The sequence below is a fragment of the Armigeres subalbatus genome, chromosome 2, assembly GCF_024139115.2.
Source record: "Armigeres subalbatus isolate Guangzhou_Male chromosome 2, GZ_Asu_2, whole genome shotgun sequence".
Lineage (NCBI taxonomy): Eukaryota > Metazoa > Arthropoda > Insecta > Diptera > Culicidae > Armigeres > Armigeres subalbatus.
The window spans coordinates 244,311,183-244,327,736 of record NC_085140.1 but is presented as its reverse complement, the minus strand read 5'-3'; the positions used below and the strand labels follow the sequence as shown (position 1 = coordinate 244,327,736).

Genomic DNA, 16,554 nt, shown 5'->3' with positions numbered 1-16,554 from the left:
GGGATGTAATGTTAATGAAGAAGAGAAGAAGAGTCAGTTTCACTCACAATTCCCTTTCCAGGAATACGAATCATGTTCAGAAGTCATAATAAGACCTATACTATTGATGTAGATTTAATAAACATTTTTTTCACAGAAAATAAGTTCATAGAAAAGTGTAGTGAATATAATGGAAACAAGTAAGTAAAAGAATCGCATTGCCCCTTCTCAAATGGAACTTGAAACCGCACTGGGTGTAATGCACAAGTTGTTACATTTGCGATTGGAGGAGTTGTAGCACAGCCTAGCTGTTGGGTAACAGTGGATTCGCCTTCTAGCCGCATGGTTTCTACGTGACTTTTGAAACTAAATTTAGCCACACTCGCATGTTTGAGGGTGTTACGAAACGACAACAGCCCTCCAGTCAGGAACATGCAGTAAACCGATGTTGCAACGAGCGAAAACTCGATTACGCACACGTCAGTAGCCATCTCATACAACTTATGATAGCAACCGTGTACCCAATATTGATTTTTGATTCCTGAGGGAAAAAAGTTTGTCAAAGCTTGTACACCCCCTGCCGGGTATGATATTTGCTTGCGTGATATACAAAATGAATATAAACTCTTAATCAAATGTTTGAAATAATTCCTTTAACAATTTTTGCCTAGATCAAAAACGTATTGGCCTGAGATTCTGTGCATTTTGCATTTGTAAAATTGGGTGGAATTAGAAAAGCGAGGACAACACTACCCTCCTGCAATAACCATTAATAGTAAGCTTAATGACTTGCTGTCGTATCTTCAAATATTCCTACCTCTCTTTCTGGGACCGTCATCATCAGTTATATCAGAGTAGGTGTCCCTACGCAACCTAACCAAATCGTCCAACGCCACAAATAATCCATATAACCCTTCCCACGGGGCCACGGAATAGAATAATAACAGGTCACATGTGAAGGCATTTTCTCGCGGGATGAAACACTGAACCGGGGATCATGAATTATCCAACTCAATTTGAAAACTAATTGTCACTCATGTCCATTCGGCGATAGTAAGCCGTCAAGCCACCAATGGACTTATGGCGGTCGGGTATCGAGTGTTCATAATTGCACCTGTGGGACATCACACAAGATTGATTAATTCCGATAATTGCATTATTATTCATTTCCACTACCACTGATGACTGACTTGTCGTCCACTCTCCGATCTGATTTCAGGCTCCCAAACGGGCACATAAATATGACGGCGTTCGATCGGATGGCAGCCATCGCCGGTGCATTCACGAAACACATGTGCCAAGTCAATCAAACACTGCCGGACGTCGGAGAGTTTGCGAATCTCTGTCGACACATGCAATCGTGCAAACTCCAGAACGAATCAGGTGAGCATTTGGTGTTGGTGTGCTGAACGAACGTTTCGGGGGGAACACGAACGAGTAATTGCGAATTATATTAAAAATGCATTGATTCAGTGGTCACAAACATTTCTGCAGAATAAATAATGATCGAAACATAATAACACGAAAGTACTATGCTGAACTGAAGGTGTTGTTGGAAATTGAGTGTGAATTTGATGACAATTGATGAAAAAATTGTGCGCCCGAGTTTTAAAATCTATTATTCAGTTGTATACCACATCAAAATAATTGTGGTAAATTTCAAAGCATGTTCTATCCAGCGATGGCTAAATCACAAAACAACAGTTTTGGCGTACACTTTTTGCGAAAAAATCAGTTCTTTGATCCATTCAAACGATAATACAATTTTAATTCAGTAAATGCAACTAATGAAAGTATTTTTATATTTTCCAAATATCATTCTAATCAAAGCTACAAGCCAACACTAATTAACACTAATTATATTCTTATAATACACGGCAGACGGCAATATGCGCGGCTACAAAGCAAGACCATGCTGAGGGTGGCTGGGTTCGATTCCCGGTGCCGGTCTAGGCAATTTTCGGGTTGGAAATTGTCTCGACTTCCCTGGGCATAAAAGTATCATCGTGCTAGCCTCATGATATACGAATGCAAAAATGGTAACCTGGCTTAGAAATCTTGCAGTTAATAACTGTGGAAGTACTCAATGAACACTAAGCTGCGAGGCGGCTCTGTCCCAGTGTGATGATGTAATGCCAATAAGAAGAAGAAGAAGAATACACGGCAGACTACGATGGGCTCCCAAAACTGTCCATCATCCACAATGTTTGTTACCGACGACAGCCTCGATACGACCTAGAATATTTGATGCAAACTGATGCCGCCAAAGCATGCGCGCAGCATTTCAAGGCAGCGTTGTCGGGAGAGGGTAAGCAAAGTCGGGCCCTTAATTTGCTATAATTCATTTTGTTTCTCTGCTTTGAAAATAGTAAACAGATTATGTGTCAGCAAGTAGTACTCTCCCCGGTATTCATCAAGGATTTCAGAGTGAATATTTGATCCATCGTTAAACGGCCCTCACAACTCCATGCTGCTTGTCGGGAAGGGGTTATATGGAATGCGGTGAACACAGCGTCTCAACAGATTATGTCGAAACTACAGCGCTAGTGGCGTATTGAACAAAACCTGCAACTGCAGTATTACGCGCGGCGTTTGTTGTCGAGAAGCTCACAGCCTCACAGCAAACACAAGATCGTATATCATTGTTGCTGTTGCCGTGGTTGGAGAGTTTGGTATACGCAAAAGATATTTTAGTTACTAGATAAAGATTGTCGCTGTCGTCGCTGTCCGGAACATCTTTTGCTGGCGAGCATAGGGGAGCTAAATGTCAAAGAAAGAAAATCTATACGATTTGACAGCTTGGTACCCAACATGTTCCGGACAGCAGAACAAAGGGAACCGAAGCGACAATCTTTATCTAGTAACTAAAATATCTTTTGTGTACGCCGACTCTTTCGGCAGATATGAAAGACAAGCACATTGTCTTAAATCAGCTACAAAGCTAAAAAAAAGTTTATCAAATGAAGTCAGTTACAAACATTTAAAACTTACAAATTCAGTAGCAGATTATATATATATATATTTTTTTTTAATCTTTCGTTTATTTGGAAGGCTCATTTGCCGTGAAGCGTTACGGAGCCGAAATCAAGTTTAACAATACATTTCTTGACTCTTATACATAGTGTTAGTTTTGGGGAACCGAAAGACTCGCGGTTTAGTCGAGGTTAGGGAATACAATCATACAGTAGGAAAGGAAAGGATTTCAGGGTGCTTAAGTAATTACGATGCTGATGTTCACAAAGTTGACATTCCTCGCATTTTTACATCTGTAACGGGACAAACAAACTTTTTTTGGGAGACAACGACGAGAAGTCATTCATCGAAAAGGGGCGATCCATGTCATCCGTGTCAGCAAAAGCATCACGTAGCTCTTGTTTCACCGGCACCGAATCCGGACAAACTTTCTTTGCGAAGTCAAGTATCCACCGCGACGAGCTTTCACGATCTTCATTTACGGACGACGCGTTGCGCATTCTTCTCCCGACGGTCCACAGAGTTTTCATTGAGGTCTCGCGCGATAAACCTTCAACAAAAGTGCGCCAATATCCACGTTTCTTCACTTTGACCAGTTTCTTGAACTGGATCTCGAGCGCGATGTACCGTTTGTGAAGAACGATCGAACCGTGTTTCCGAAATTCTTTGAACGCGGCGGATTTCTTGCGATAAAGTTGTGTACACTCGACATCCCACCACGGATTGGGTGGTTGCCTACGAACCGAAGCTCCTGGCACTGGCCGGCTTTGTGCCTGAAGAGCACTGTCAAGGATCAAGTGGGATAGAAACTCGTACTCTTCTCGCGGTGGAAGTGCTTCTATCGACATTACGCCATCAATGATGGCCTCCGCATATGTGCCCCAATCGATGTGCTTCGTGAGGTCATATGAGAGGTCGATAGAAACAGATTGATTACGTCCATTGGAAATCGAGACTTCGATCGGCAAATGATCACTACCATGGGGATCTTGGATCACCTTCCAAGTACAGTCCAACGATAATGAGCTCGAACAAATGGAAAGATCTAGACGGCTATCTCTTGCTGAAGGAGCCACTCGTGTAACTTCTCCTGTATTCAAAATTGACATATTAAAGTCGTCGCAGAGGTCGTATATCATTGTTGAACGGTTGACGTCGTACAGTTCCCCCCAGCATGTTCCGTGGGAGTTAAAATCTCCCAAGAGCAACCGTGGCTCGGGCATAACCGAGCAGATGTGCGAGAGATCTCTACGAGATGTCGCGGTGTTTGGAGGAAGATATATCGAGGCGATACTGAGGTCTTTTCCTCGAATAGTCACCTGACATGCGACAGCTTCGGTGCCAGACATCGGCGCAAGATCGACTCTATAGAAGGAGTGCTGTTTTTCGATCCCTAAAAGCATCCCTCCATATCGATTTGCCCGATCGCGGTGGATTATGTTGAAATCAGGAAAATGCAGGTTCACATCTGGTGTTAGCCATGTTTCACATAAAGCAAAAGCATCGCATTGTAATTTGTGAACTAAAAATTCAAAATATCTAATTTTGGAAGAATACTTCGACAGTACCACTGTAGAATCGAAATCGTGTTATCCTTATTGACTAAGTTAGCCATCGAAGGATACAAATAACTCGAGGAGGGGCATTTTTGAAGCCAACTGCTTCAGGAGAGGAGTCAGAATAGGAAGAACAGTTTTGACCATGTTCTTCACGGGGTCTGAAGCATCAAAGAAGTTGAGGATGAGCTCCACGATGCCAGAAAGAGTGAACATTGGACCGCTCGGGGGCTCTTCTGCTCGCTCTCTATGCTCTCTTTCTGGCTGAGAAATCGCAAAAATTGGGGCATCTGGGATTTTAGATGTTCCCGGAAGCGGTGGAAACTCTCGATCATCCCGATGTGAATCCACAAAAATCGAACGTTTTTGAGTATTTCCACCCGCTTTGAATTTGACCATGTTGGATTGGGGCTCACTTTGAGGCTGTTTTCTAAGCTTTTTCGAGGGTCGCTGGCTCTGTTTTATTCTCTTCCTCGTTGAGCCATTGAAAACAAAGGGAACCCCATTTCCAACCTCGTAGTCGGAGCTACCTTGATCGTCAAAAGGAAGAGACGAGTAGATGGTGTCAGAAACGACTGGAGAAGCGGCCTTCCTCAACATTTCGGCGTAACTTCGCCGAGAACGCTGCTGAAGAGACCGTTTCTGGTGGATTCGCTGCTGTATGTACGTTGGGCAAGCTTCAAGAGCATGTGGAGGGCTTTCGTTACAATGGACACATTTCGGTGCCGTCTTGCACGCCCCCTCCACATGCTTCTCTCCGCATGATGCACAGCGAGGTTTATTGCAGCAGTACTGAGCGGTGTGATCCAGCTGCTTACAATTAACACAGTTCATCACCTTCGGTACATACAGCCGAAGAGGTAGACGAAGTTTGCCAATCACTACGTAGTCAGGCAGTGCGGACCCGGAAAAGGTGACGCAGAAAGAGTCGGACGGGGAATAAATCCGCTTCTCTCCCTCCTGCGACATCGAATACATTTGTTTGCAATCCAGTATCGCAACAGGAGGCAAAGAAACGTTCTTGAAACGACCGAAACCTTGTTTCAAATCGTCGCATGTCATACTTCCCTCCGTCACCACCCCCGCGATCTCACACTCTGCTGACGGTAAATACACCTTATATTCGAGAGTGAAAAGCTCGCAGGTGGCAATCTCGTTGGCCTGTTTGCGATCACTGACCGTGACGCGAAGCTTACTGGACCCAACCATGTCAATGGTCGTGACAGACGAAAATCGCTTTTCCAGATCTTTGCTGATCTGGCTGATATTCAAACGTTTGCCTTTGGGTCGAAAGAAAACAACATACGGCCCACTAGAGTCGTGAGGGTAGACCTTGGGACGGGGGCTCGTAGAGAAAAGGAGTGGCAGATTATAGGAACCAATAAATTGACCTTTCCCGTCAAAATTGTATCTCGTTTTATTGCCTTAGTCGATTCTTTGGCTTATTTAAGGTCAACTTTCCCAAATAACCGATATACCCTCAAACTATTTTTAAAACCTCTCCTCTCCTTCAGGAGATTTGTTAATAATGTTTCATTTCAATGAGTTTTTTCTACTTATTCCGGAGGCATTAAATTTCATCAGTGGATTTAACGGAACTGGTCACTTGGCAGGCATGTATTTTATGAAAAACATGTTATGTCACACCTCAATATCAATAAAATGAATCGCAGGGGCAGACATTCTATTTCTCAAATTAGATAGATTGAATCATTTGATTATTTTAGAAATATTAGAAATTATTCAAAGTTTTTCTGAATAATCCTGAATATTTCGAAATCATTTCCTGATATGAAAAAAAAATAAAAATAACCACCCCTATTCTTGTTTAAGGTCGACCGATACTTTTGAACGTATGCGATTCGTTCGGCCCGTCTCCCCATTTGATTTTGCTGGCGTAATCAAGAATGCGCATCAACTTCCTTTCGGAAGAGCATTCGTACGTAAACAAGAATATGGGTGAATATAAAAATTCACAAATCAACCAATAATAATCAAGATGAAGGCAGTTTCAAACCTCAGGAATATTTGGTCAGATTTAGGTCCTCACGTACTTTAATGAATCTATTCAATTTATTGACATTTGTGGAGTGAAAACGCGAGGCAAGGGCTAGGACGGCCATTGCGCAGCCATTTTTAGACTATGTCGTGATTATCCTTAATCAAGTCTAGTTTTAGTGTGTTTTATTGTTTTTCTATGGTTTCTATTTATGGAGTTTGAATATGGAGAAATAATGCAACTTTCGAAGAATAATTTGAATCTTGTCTATATACATAAAAATGAATTTCTGTCTGTCTGAACCTTATAGACTCCGAAACTACTTAACCAATCCGCGTGAAAATTTGTAAGGTTCTTGAGATGGTGCGAGACCCTTCCCCTTTTTGGAAAAGGGGGCTCCCATACAAATGAAACAGAAAATTCAGCATAAGGTGAGAACTAATCAGAGAATAAATCAATTTTAGGCGAAACAAAGTTCGTCGGGTCTTCTAGTCTTAAATAGAAGTGAAGTTATAAAGAAAAATTTGATGAAACTCCAAGGCATCGTATGTTTTCTATGGCTTATGATAATACTTTTAGTTGTTACAGAGTTTTATGAAACAGGATTAAGAAGCATTTCTAGACAGTTGTTGAGAACTCCCACAGATATTGCTAATCTGGTTGGCAAGGCAGCGGGAACTGAAAGATCGCCGAAGTCCATTAAATTATCGGCCGTATTGGTAACCATGATTCGCAAACAATTAAGACTAATTGACTTTTTGTTGTTCCAGGCAGCATTGTTCTTCCAGGCGTGTAGCAGACTGATTCAATATCGACACAGGTTTTGGGCAACCAAGACAAATATTTGTCATTATTACAAAGAGTGTACTGATAGCTTAGTTCTGAAACAATCCTAGACAGTAGTTGGATCTGTGTCTTGATGTGATGAGCCAGTGGTCCCCAGCATGCCGAGCTGTTGAACCGGGCCGCAGTATGTTTGCAACATTTGTCTTTCAGTTCATAATGAATATTACAGAATATTTTATATTTGAACTAAATTTTATATTCCTGTGAATACATTTTCAAACGAAACATGTAGGTACTTGTAATGACATTTCATTTTACAGGTTTTTACGCCGCTGGCAGAAAATATTATAAGCTGTTCTTCCATATGATAATATGTCGACCGATTCTGTAGTTTCGATCTTACGGGCTGTCCATAAGCCACGTAGACTCTCGGGAAGGGGTTTCATTAAAGTCTACGTTAGTCTATGAAGGGAGACGTGGAGGGTATACCAAAAGTCTACGTAGACTTTTATTTATATTTTATTTATTTATTTTTTGTTAACAATTTTGTGAAAAGTTCACTTGTTTAATCTATTTTAGGATTCTCCCGTTTTTTTTTGTAGACTTTACCGAACTATTTCTCCAGAAATATCTAATGAATTTCACTCAAGTAAAAGTCCAAACTACAGTCTAAAACCATCATCGATTTCACCAGGAAATTCTACTATGCTGATCAGGAAAATTCTCTGAAGTATTCTGTAAAAAGTTGAATTTTATTGCAGATTGTTTTAGAGTATCTTTTGATTTTCAGCAGGAACCTCTTTGAAAACTACTTGTGAATCTTTAGAATCGTCACGGGACATTATGTTGTACTTTAACGGATAATGCCGCGGAATTTACAATGGAAGCATTTTGGAATATCCAAGAAAAAGTCTTTGGAATTTCTAAAAGATATTCTTTGGAACTTGTAAAGGGAATTCTTTTAAAATTTCCACGAGAAACCCTTCTGAATTTCCACTGTATATTTTCTGGGAAGTCCCTGGGAAATTTTTCTTAATTACGGAATTACGGAAATATAAGCGAAATTATTCGAATTTCCCATGGGAAATTTGGCAATTTGTTCGGGGGTTCTAGTCTAGTCTAGTCTACACATACACAGCCAGTTCAGCAATTTCTTTGGGAGTCCTAATGCAAATACTTTGGAATTATCAATGAAAAATCTTCGTAATTTTTTTATTTGAATTTTCCACCACAAAACAAAATATTTGCAAATTTTTGTAACAAAACTTTTGAAATTTTCATGAAAATTCATTCGCAATTTTTACGAAAAATTGACCAAATTTCAACTGAATATTCTCTCTAATTTCCACCGAAAATTATTCGGATAACTCATGGCAATGTCCATGGGATTTTTTCAAACTTTTTCAGGAAATTGCTCCAAATTTGCAAAAGAAATTGCAAATATCGTAGAATACCACTCTAATTCCATGGGAAGTATTTCGAAATGTCTGTTAAAATTTAATATTACCTCGGGAAAAGACTCTAATTTTTTTATTCTGAATTTTAACAGGAAAACTTTTGAAATTTATAAACTTTTATATAATAATTTATAATTCTTGGGATTTCAACGGATGATTATTCAACGGGATATTGCACGGAATTTTCAGGCAAAGCATCGAAATTTTCACCAAGAGTACTTTGGAGTATTACCGGGAAACTTTAAAGGTTATCAATCGGAAAACTCTACGAAATTTCCACGAAAAACTTTTTGGAAGGTAAACTTGACATTCTCGAAATTTCAAAACGAAATTTTTCGAAATCCCGAAAATTCTTCGGTTTTCTACTAATTTGAACCGGCGTGAAGAATTACAGGTCAGATGCGTGACAGATTTTAAGCAGTGCACTATGGGGAAAAGGGTGGCCATTAATAGAAAAATTTACTATCTACAATTTGTCTAATTTATGTTGAATATGAAAGAATATACCCTAGATGAGGGAATCGGAAAACATTGAAGCGCTATGTTTATTCAGTCAAAAGATATGGACTGGCGAAGTGAAAAAAGCTGATAAAAATTTAAAATCGTTACTTACTTTGATTTGTATGTTATGAAGTCAAATTTTCTCCAAATATAAAGTTTTATACACCACTTGAAAGCTATGGTTTTAATAAGCTTTTCGATAGTTTGGTTTGTTTTACACGCAATAATTTTAGAAGAAAATCTTACATTATAATAATTTATAGCTATAAACTGGTCCCGCAAACCTAATGTCCCCAAATGTCCCCTCATTTGTAAATGGGGGCCCTCCTTAGCCATGCGGTAAGACGCGCAGCTACAAAGCAAGACCATGCTGAAGGTGGCTGGGTTCGATTCCCGGTGCCGGTCTAGGCAATTTTCGGTTTGGAAATTGTATCGACTTTCCTGGGCATAAAAGTATCATCGTGTTAGCCTCATGATATATGAATGCAAAAATGGTAACCTGGCTAAGAAACCTCGCAGCTAATACCTGTGGCGGTGCTTAATGAACACTAAGCTGCGAGGCGGCTCTGTCCCAGTATGGGCATATAATGCCAATAAGAAGAAGAAGAAGGATTGAAATATAACCCTAATACCACCTTTTAGTGAGTGACTTGCTTGCGCATATTTGCGCTTTTACGAGAACGCTGCAATCAAAGTTTTCTTGAAAATTGTAGTTTTTATCCTCTATACCTCGTAATGATTAGAAAATGAACAACTTCATTACAACAAATATGGTTGTTTGATATTTTATGCATGCTGTGTTGGAAACAAAAAACTGGCCAAAAAAATTTTTTTTCGCTTGACATTTTTGAAGAGTTAACGATGGCCCTTAAAGAGCAAAAAAAATGTCTTAAATATTCCTTCACATAATATATAATTATAAGTCTACCGACTCAGGTTGTTAAAAAAAACTAATTTATTTACCGATAACTCTTAAGGCTATGCACTCACTGTTACTATCTAGAATGAACTCTAACTACTTGAAACAAAGACTGACTGTTCGATTGAAGATCGAACCCTATTTAATACCTAAACTTGTCCACTCTGCATTATTCGGCCGGCGTGGCCTGGTTCCTCGGGAAATGCTGACGGTGGCTGGGTGGCAACGGTGGCGTGATCGATGTCGCTGATGGTGGCGTGGTTACTGTGCGTACTTTGGACCTTCGTACTCAGCATAAGTGTGGCGTTCTATCGTATAACTCCTCCGGGGTAGAATGAAGTTCGTCCTCGAACTTTCGATTAAGCTGTCTTGGGATGACTTGTTCTCTCGAATTCCAATCCTGATGACTACTCTCTTTCTAAAAATACAGGTGATTGTTAGGATGATTATAATTACCAGTGTCGTTGACAATCCTCCAAAGGTGGCTAGTAGCAGGTTCTTATGCTCGAACTGTTTCAGCTTGACGTGCTCCAACTGCATCCTATTATTCATGGTTTGATCGTGGATACGAGGAATATCATGATGTTGTGCGATGTTCCAGTTTATCGCAAGGTTTGGGAATGCTCCTTGAATCTCCGTCGCATTGCTTACTAATTCTTCCGTTGTGAAAATTTTATCGTCGACCTGTACGCTGCAGTTGTAGAAAGTAATGATGAAGTTACCTTGAAGGGTGCGATTATGAGGCCCACAGTTTGATTTCATTTGTGCCTCCTTTGCGTTGTTAATCAAAATCTTGTTGTTTGCAATAAGCATAATCCTAGTAGTGTCGTCAAAAGTTGCATTGCAGTGGCTCTCTCTTCCCAGAATTACATGGAGGGAGCAGTTATTTTTCAATGGTTCCAGAAACGAATCGTTTTGGATGATACTATTTGGGTTTGTAGTACTGAAGAGATCGTTTCCACTCGAATGACGTACGGGGAAGATCTGATATTATGGATTGTTGAACCGTTAGGGTATGGTTCGAATGATCTCACAATTACCTTTGACTTTTGGAATTTGTAAGATGTATAGCAAAAGGTCGCCTCGAGTTGCTATTTTGGCTTAGCATAATTTAAGGCTTCATCTGGAAATTCTGTCTGAATGCCTTGTTCATTCAGTAATGTTTCTATGGTGAGTATTTCCTTAAGTGTGAGCAACTTACTGTTGGCCAGTTCTATTCGGGTTCTCAAGATGGTATCCTCCAGTTCTTCTAAAATGTTGTTTGTTGTATCCATAAAGAGGAGGAGAGTTATAGCGTCCATTTCCTCGAGTAGAATTTTGTTTTCGGTTGATTGTTGTTCGATAATTTTGTTGACGGTTGTCATCATCCCGTCGATCCTGGTGTTAAGTACGTTGTTGATCCTTGTTTGTTGGTTATTTTGGAATACAAGGTCCTCGAGAGTCGTGTTTATTATCCGCAGATCCTCGGCGTCAGGGGATCCGGCCATCCATTTCCATGCGGCTCCAAGCGTATCCCACCGTTTGGTCCTCCTGGGTTTCATCGGTTTGAGTTGATGCAAGTTGTTGACAAGTTCCCTACTTTTCTGTAAAATAAGATTTGAGATTGGAATGTCCCTGTCTATCTGCCTAGCTAGCTTGGTAAAAAGGTATACATTATTTTCTAAGTTGGTTAAATTGATCGGGTGAATAATTTTTATTACTCCAGTTTGTAATTTACAGTCATTCAATTTAAATAAAAGAATAGGATCGTTTGAAAGGTTTCTGATTTCTAAAATTCAAGTCTTGTGAGCGCTATTGTTATTGAAAGAATAAATGCTAACGTTAGTGAGTGCATCTGAAATAGAAATAAAGCAGAAAAATAGAAAAATATTATTAGTTTGATATTATTGTTTTCGTAATCTCTTGATTTTGCTCTTATGGCGTTTGATTCTTCTATTGTTGTTGAATGTTTTGTCCGTTATTTGATTTGCTTTAGTAGGCCTAGCCCTAGGGTCAAGTTTTTTCGAATATTGGGTATCACAAATACCTCTTGATCTTCATTTAAGTTAGGTGGATTTTCTCGGTTTTTGTTTCTCTTCTCTTGATTGAGTTTTGCTTTTCGATATTAATTTTGACTTTCTTGTATAAATTTTGAGAAGTTTCCTCTATAAGATCAGGGTCAACCAAATTGTTGTTGTTAAAAATAATTTCGTTTGGTGTAAATTTAGTGGCTGAATGTACCGAAGTATTATAAAGAGCTACCGCTAAACTGACCAAAGTTTTTGTATCGAGGTTGGCGAATTTATGCTTGTTGGAATTTAAAATTTCAATTATTGTTGAATGGGTTTTTTCTACTTGACCGTTCGATTCAGAACAAGATGCGTAGTCTAGTTCTACATTTAAAGCGTCCAGGAAATTTTTAAGTTGAACAGACGTAAACGTTGTCTCATGGTCCGTGATGATTTTTCGTGGAGTACCATACATGCCGAAATAGGATGACAATGCTGTTTTCACATCCGTTAAATTTTTGGTCTCCATGGAAATCATTTGGGAGTGCTTCGAAAAAGGATAGAAAGTTATGTCTGTCAATTTGAAAGATGTCCATGTGAACTCTGTCAAATGGTTTGTCCGTCGTTGGTCGTGGCGAAAGTTTTATATTGTAGGGTTTTCTCTCGTATTTGTGCAGATTGCACATTTTACAAGTCTGGTTAACAATTTTGATTTTGGAAATCATTTTGGGAAAGAAGTAACACCGCTTGATTTGATTTTCAACCTCAGTCACACCACGGTGTGCCTGGTTATGCTCTTTGGAGATAATGACATCTTGTCGTTCCTCGCTAGTCACATCTTCGACTTGAAGCTGAGTTATGACGAAATGTCCTTTCTCACTGAAATGTAACTTGTAAACTTCTTGTATTATAGGAATTACTTCTTCCGGTGCCATGATTGCAGTTTGTTTATTGTTGTGGTATTTTATAAGTATGTCTTTAATAATGTCTTGGTCATATGTGTTCCTGCAAATGATTGTCCTATGGAATTTTGGAAAAGGTGTCTCTGTTATGTCCGTGTTTATGCGAGATATCCTGAAAATAATTTGATTCCTGTAGTAATTAATTGGTCTCTCCACACAGTGGATGTAGTAGTCAGCAGAAGACTCTGCTGAGTGTATCGTGTCGTCATCCGATTCATCTCCTGTTGGCTCGTCTCTTGGTTCATCTTCCGGAATCTCCACTTCGTCAGGTTCACTGGCCTCGTTTGATGGTTCATCATCTGAAGGGTCCGCCGGGTTATTTCCTAAAATTGGAGAAACTATGTCATTAATGTGCACTTCAACAATATCTTCAGTTTTCCTGCTCAACGCGTCTGCAACGACGTTGGTTTTACCTTCTTTGTACACAATTTCGTAATCGTAGTTCTCAAGTTCCGTTCTCCAATTCAACAGTTTTTGATTCTTATTGCAATTTTGATGTATTGTAAAGGTTTGTGGTCGGTGAATAGGTAAATTTGTTTCCATGTACGTAAGCCTTGAATTTATTCACACCCCACATTATAGCAAGTGCTTCTTTTCTATTGTGCTGTAATTTGTTTCGCATTTAGTCAACGTCCTGCTAGCAAAAGCTATGGGTCGTTCAACTTTCTCTTGAATTTGGGAAAGGACGGCGCCAATCGCGTAATTGCTGGCATCAGTTGTGAGTATAAAGGGTAGGTCAAAGTCGGGATATGTGAGGACTTGATCAGAGGATATAATTAGTTTTAATTTGGAAAACGCAGCTTTGTAACTTTCATCGGTTACATCCACGGATTGATCTTTCTTTAGAAATTTTGTCATTGGTTTAACATTTTTGAATAATCCTTGATAAACCTCCTATAATATCCAGAAAGTCCAAGAAACTGTTTGATTTGTGTCTGATTTTCCGGGAGTTTCCAATCAAGAATTTTTTTAATTTTTTCGGGGTCAGGTTTGATTCCGTCTTGTGTAATGACATGGCCAAGAAACTCTGTTTCACGGCGCATGAACTCGCATTTATCCAATTGTATTTTTAAATTAAACTCTGCAAGTCTTTTGAGGATTGTACCTAAATTTGAAATATGAGTTCGTAAATCTTTCCCGATAATGATTATGTCATCGAGATATACAAAACAGATCTTTCCAATGAATTCGCCAAGAATGTTGTTCATTGCACGCTGGAAGGTAGCAGGTGCATTTTTAAACCGAACGGCATCCTGGTAAACTGAAAGTGACCCATGGCCGTAGAGAAAGCTGTTTTAAATTGATGGTCTGGATCCATCTCGATTTGATGGAACCCGGATTTGAGGTCGAGGGTGGTGAAGTAGGTCGATTTGCCTAAACTATCTAAAATTTCTTCTATTTGTGGTATGGGAAATTTGTCACTTACTGTTTTATCGTTAACCTTTCTGTAATCTATCACAACTCTCGCCTTACGTTTACCTGAAGCATCGAGCTTCTTTGGTACTACCCAGATGGGGATGAGTATGGGCTGGTTGAGTGCCGAATGATACCTTGGTCCAAGAGTTCTCGAATTTGTTGTTCGACATCATTTTTAAATGCGTGGGGTAGCGGTATGATTTTGTGTATACTGGTTGATCGTCTGTTGTAATAATCTGGTGTTTGATGGCAGATGTTGCTGTCAACTTTTCATTAGGTTTAAGCAACACTGATTGATTTTCTAAAATGGTTTCGTAAAGAATTTCTTTTTCTAATTTCGATAAATGGCCTACGCGTAAAATTTTTTTAAGTGTTTCAGAGGTAATTTTGCCTTTAGGTTCTATCGGAATAGGCGTGATAGTTTCAAAGTTATTAACTTTGAGCTTGAGTTTTTTACTTATTTTTGGAGCGTCTTTCAGATTTGTAAGAATTTTGATGGTTGATTTGTTATTGCAAGATCTGTAGAGACCTGGTTCTACTATTGCTGAGGAGCAAAGTTTTTGAAAGGTCGGTACTAACCAATCCCCGTCTTTGTCAGTGTCAATTTGAATGTTGTGAAAATACAGCTTCTTTGCCGGAAAGTATTTTTCGTAGGGTATTCTAATACCCGCTATTTCAACTGATTCACTCTCATAGTCAACTTTTCCTTTATGCTTCGCGAGGTATTCCGAACCTAAAATGCCGTCAAAAAAATCATGAAAATGAAGTTCATAGAATGTTTGCGTAGGAATGTCATAGCCAATTAGGTTCGCCTTTCCTTTTTGTTAATAGTGTGATTGCCAGATATGTTGTTTACTGATGTATTTTTGCTCGTATCAGGGTTTGTTAAAATGCCGGGTCTAACGATGTTTTGTTGGCGCCGGTGTCTATTAAAATTCGTATGGTTTGTTTTGTTATACTGTTAGTGCTAGAAATAAATGGAAGGTAGTTTAAGTTCCCTTTTGTTTGTTTGCCCCCAACAAAAATTTAGATCGATGTTCTCTTCTTCCTTTTCAGATTCTGACGATTCCTCATCATCCGCTATCTCTCTGTTATGAATCTGGCGTTTATTTAGTGTTAATCGGCTTCTCACCGAACCTACTTCCATTGGTGTGGCCGCCTTTTCGTCATCTCTGTTTTCCGGTTTGGTGTAATAGCTCTTTTTATGATCTTGATGTTCTCCTGTTTCGCCTTGTTTTGTGTAGGTCCTGAATTTATGGTTTTTTACGTACGATTTTTGCTCTGCTGCCATATGAGAGGATGTGCTCTCCCTGCTTTTGAATTTGCATACAAAAGCGTATGCTGCTTCCATATCCTCGGGTTTGGCTGCTTGGGCATATCCGAAATAAGGTTCCTTGAGACCTGCTAAGAATGCTGCCAATGCATCCTCGTCGATGAAGGCGTTAATCGCGTCCCAATTCCGTTTGTATTTGTCGTTTTGTTTTGCTAGCGTTTTTATGCTTTGTACTATCTCTTTGCATCGGTTATAGTGCTTGTGCACTGATGTGTTTTCTCCCATTTTTGTTTGCCATAACTGGCTTTTGTAATATGTTAATTCTTGCCTGTCACCTAGAGCATTTGTTAGTATGTCCCTCACCTCTTCGAAACTTTGAGGGTTCCCAGCAAGACAAATGATATCTTTTGCCTTGCCTTCTATTTTGTTAGTAACCGCGGTTACGAAAATTTCATATTGATCCTGGCTGACCAGGTTTCTAAACCTAGCCAGTGTATTCTCAGCTGTGGTTAACCATGCGGAAAGCTGTTTTCTGTTACCGTCAAACTTGGGGATCGACTTTATCGGGTCCGGTATTTTGAAAAGAGACTCAACGTTAAATGCTGAGTTAGCATTTCGTTGCACTTGCACATTATTTTGTGCTGCCGCGGCGGCGTTCGCTTGCCCTTGCGACAGAGCGTCAATGAGCTGTTGTTGTTGTTGTTGTTGGTTTCGCATAGCTTCCAGCACTTGCGAGAGGTTGTTA

The 16,554-nt window shown here is 39.6% G+C and overlaps 1 protein-coding gene across 2 annotated transcripts in view; it reads left to right on the top strand.

Annotated features, from left to right (window-relative positions):
* LOC134212023 (ras-GEF domain-containing family member 1B) overlaps positions 1-16,554 on the top strand; it is a 171,425-nt gene that overhangs the window by 129,186 nt on the left and 25,685 nt on the right. For both annotated transcript variants that reach the window (XM_062689515.1, XM_062689514.1), the window contains one exon: positions 1,199-1,362. In XM_062689515.1, the coding sequence (XP_062545499.1) occupies positions 1,199-1,362 (164 nt within the window). The remainder of the gene's footprint in view (positions 1-1,198; positions 1,363-16,554) is intronic.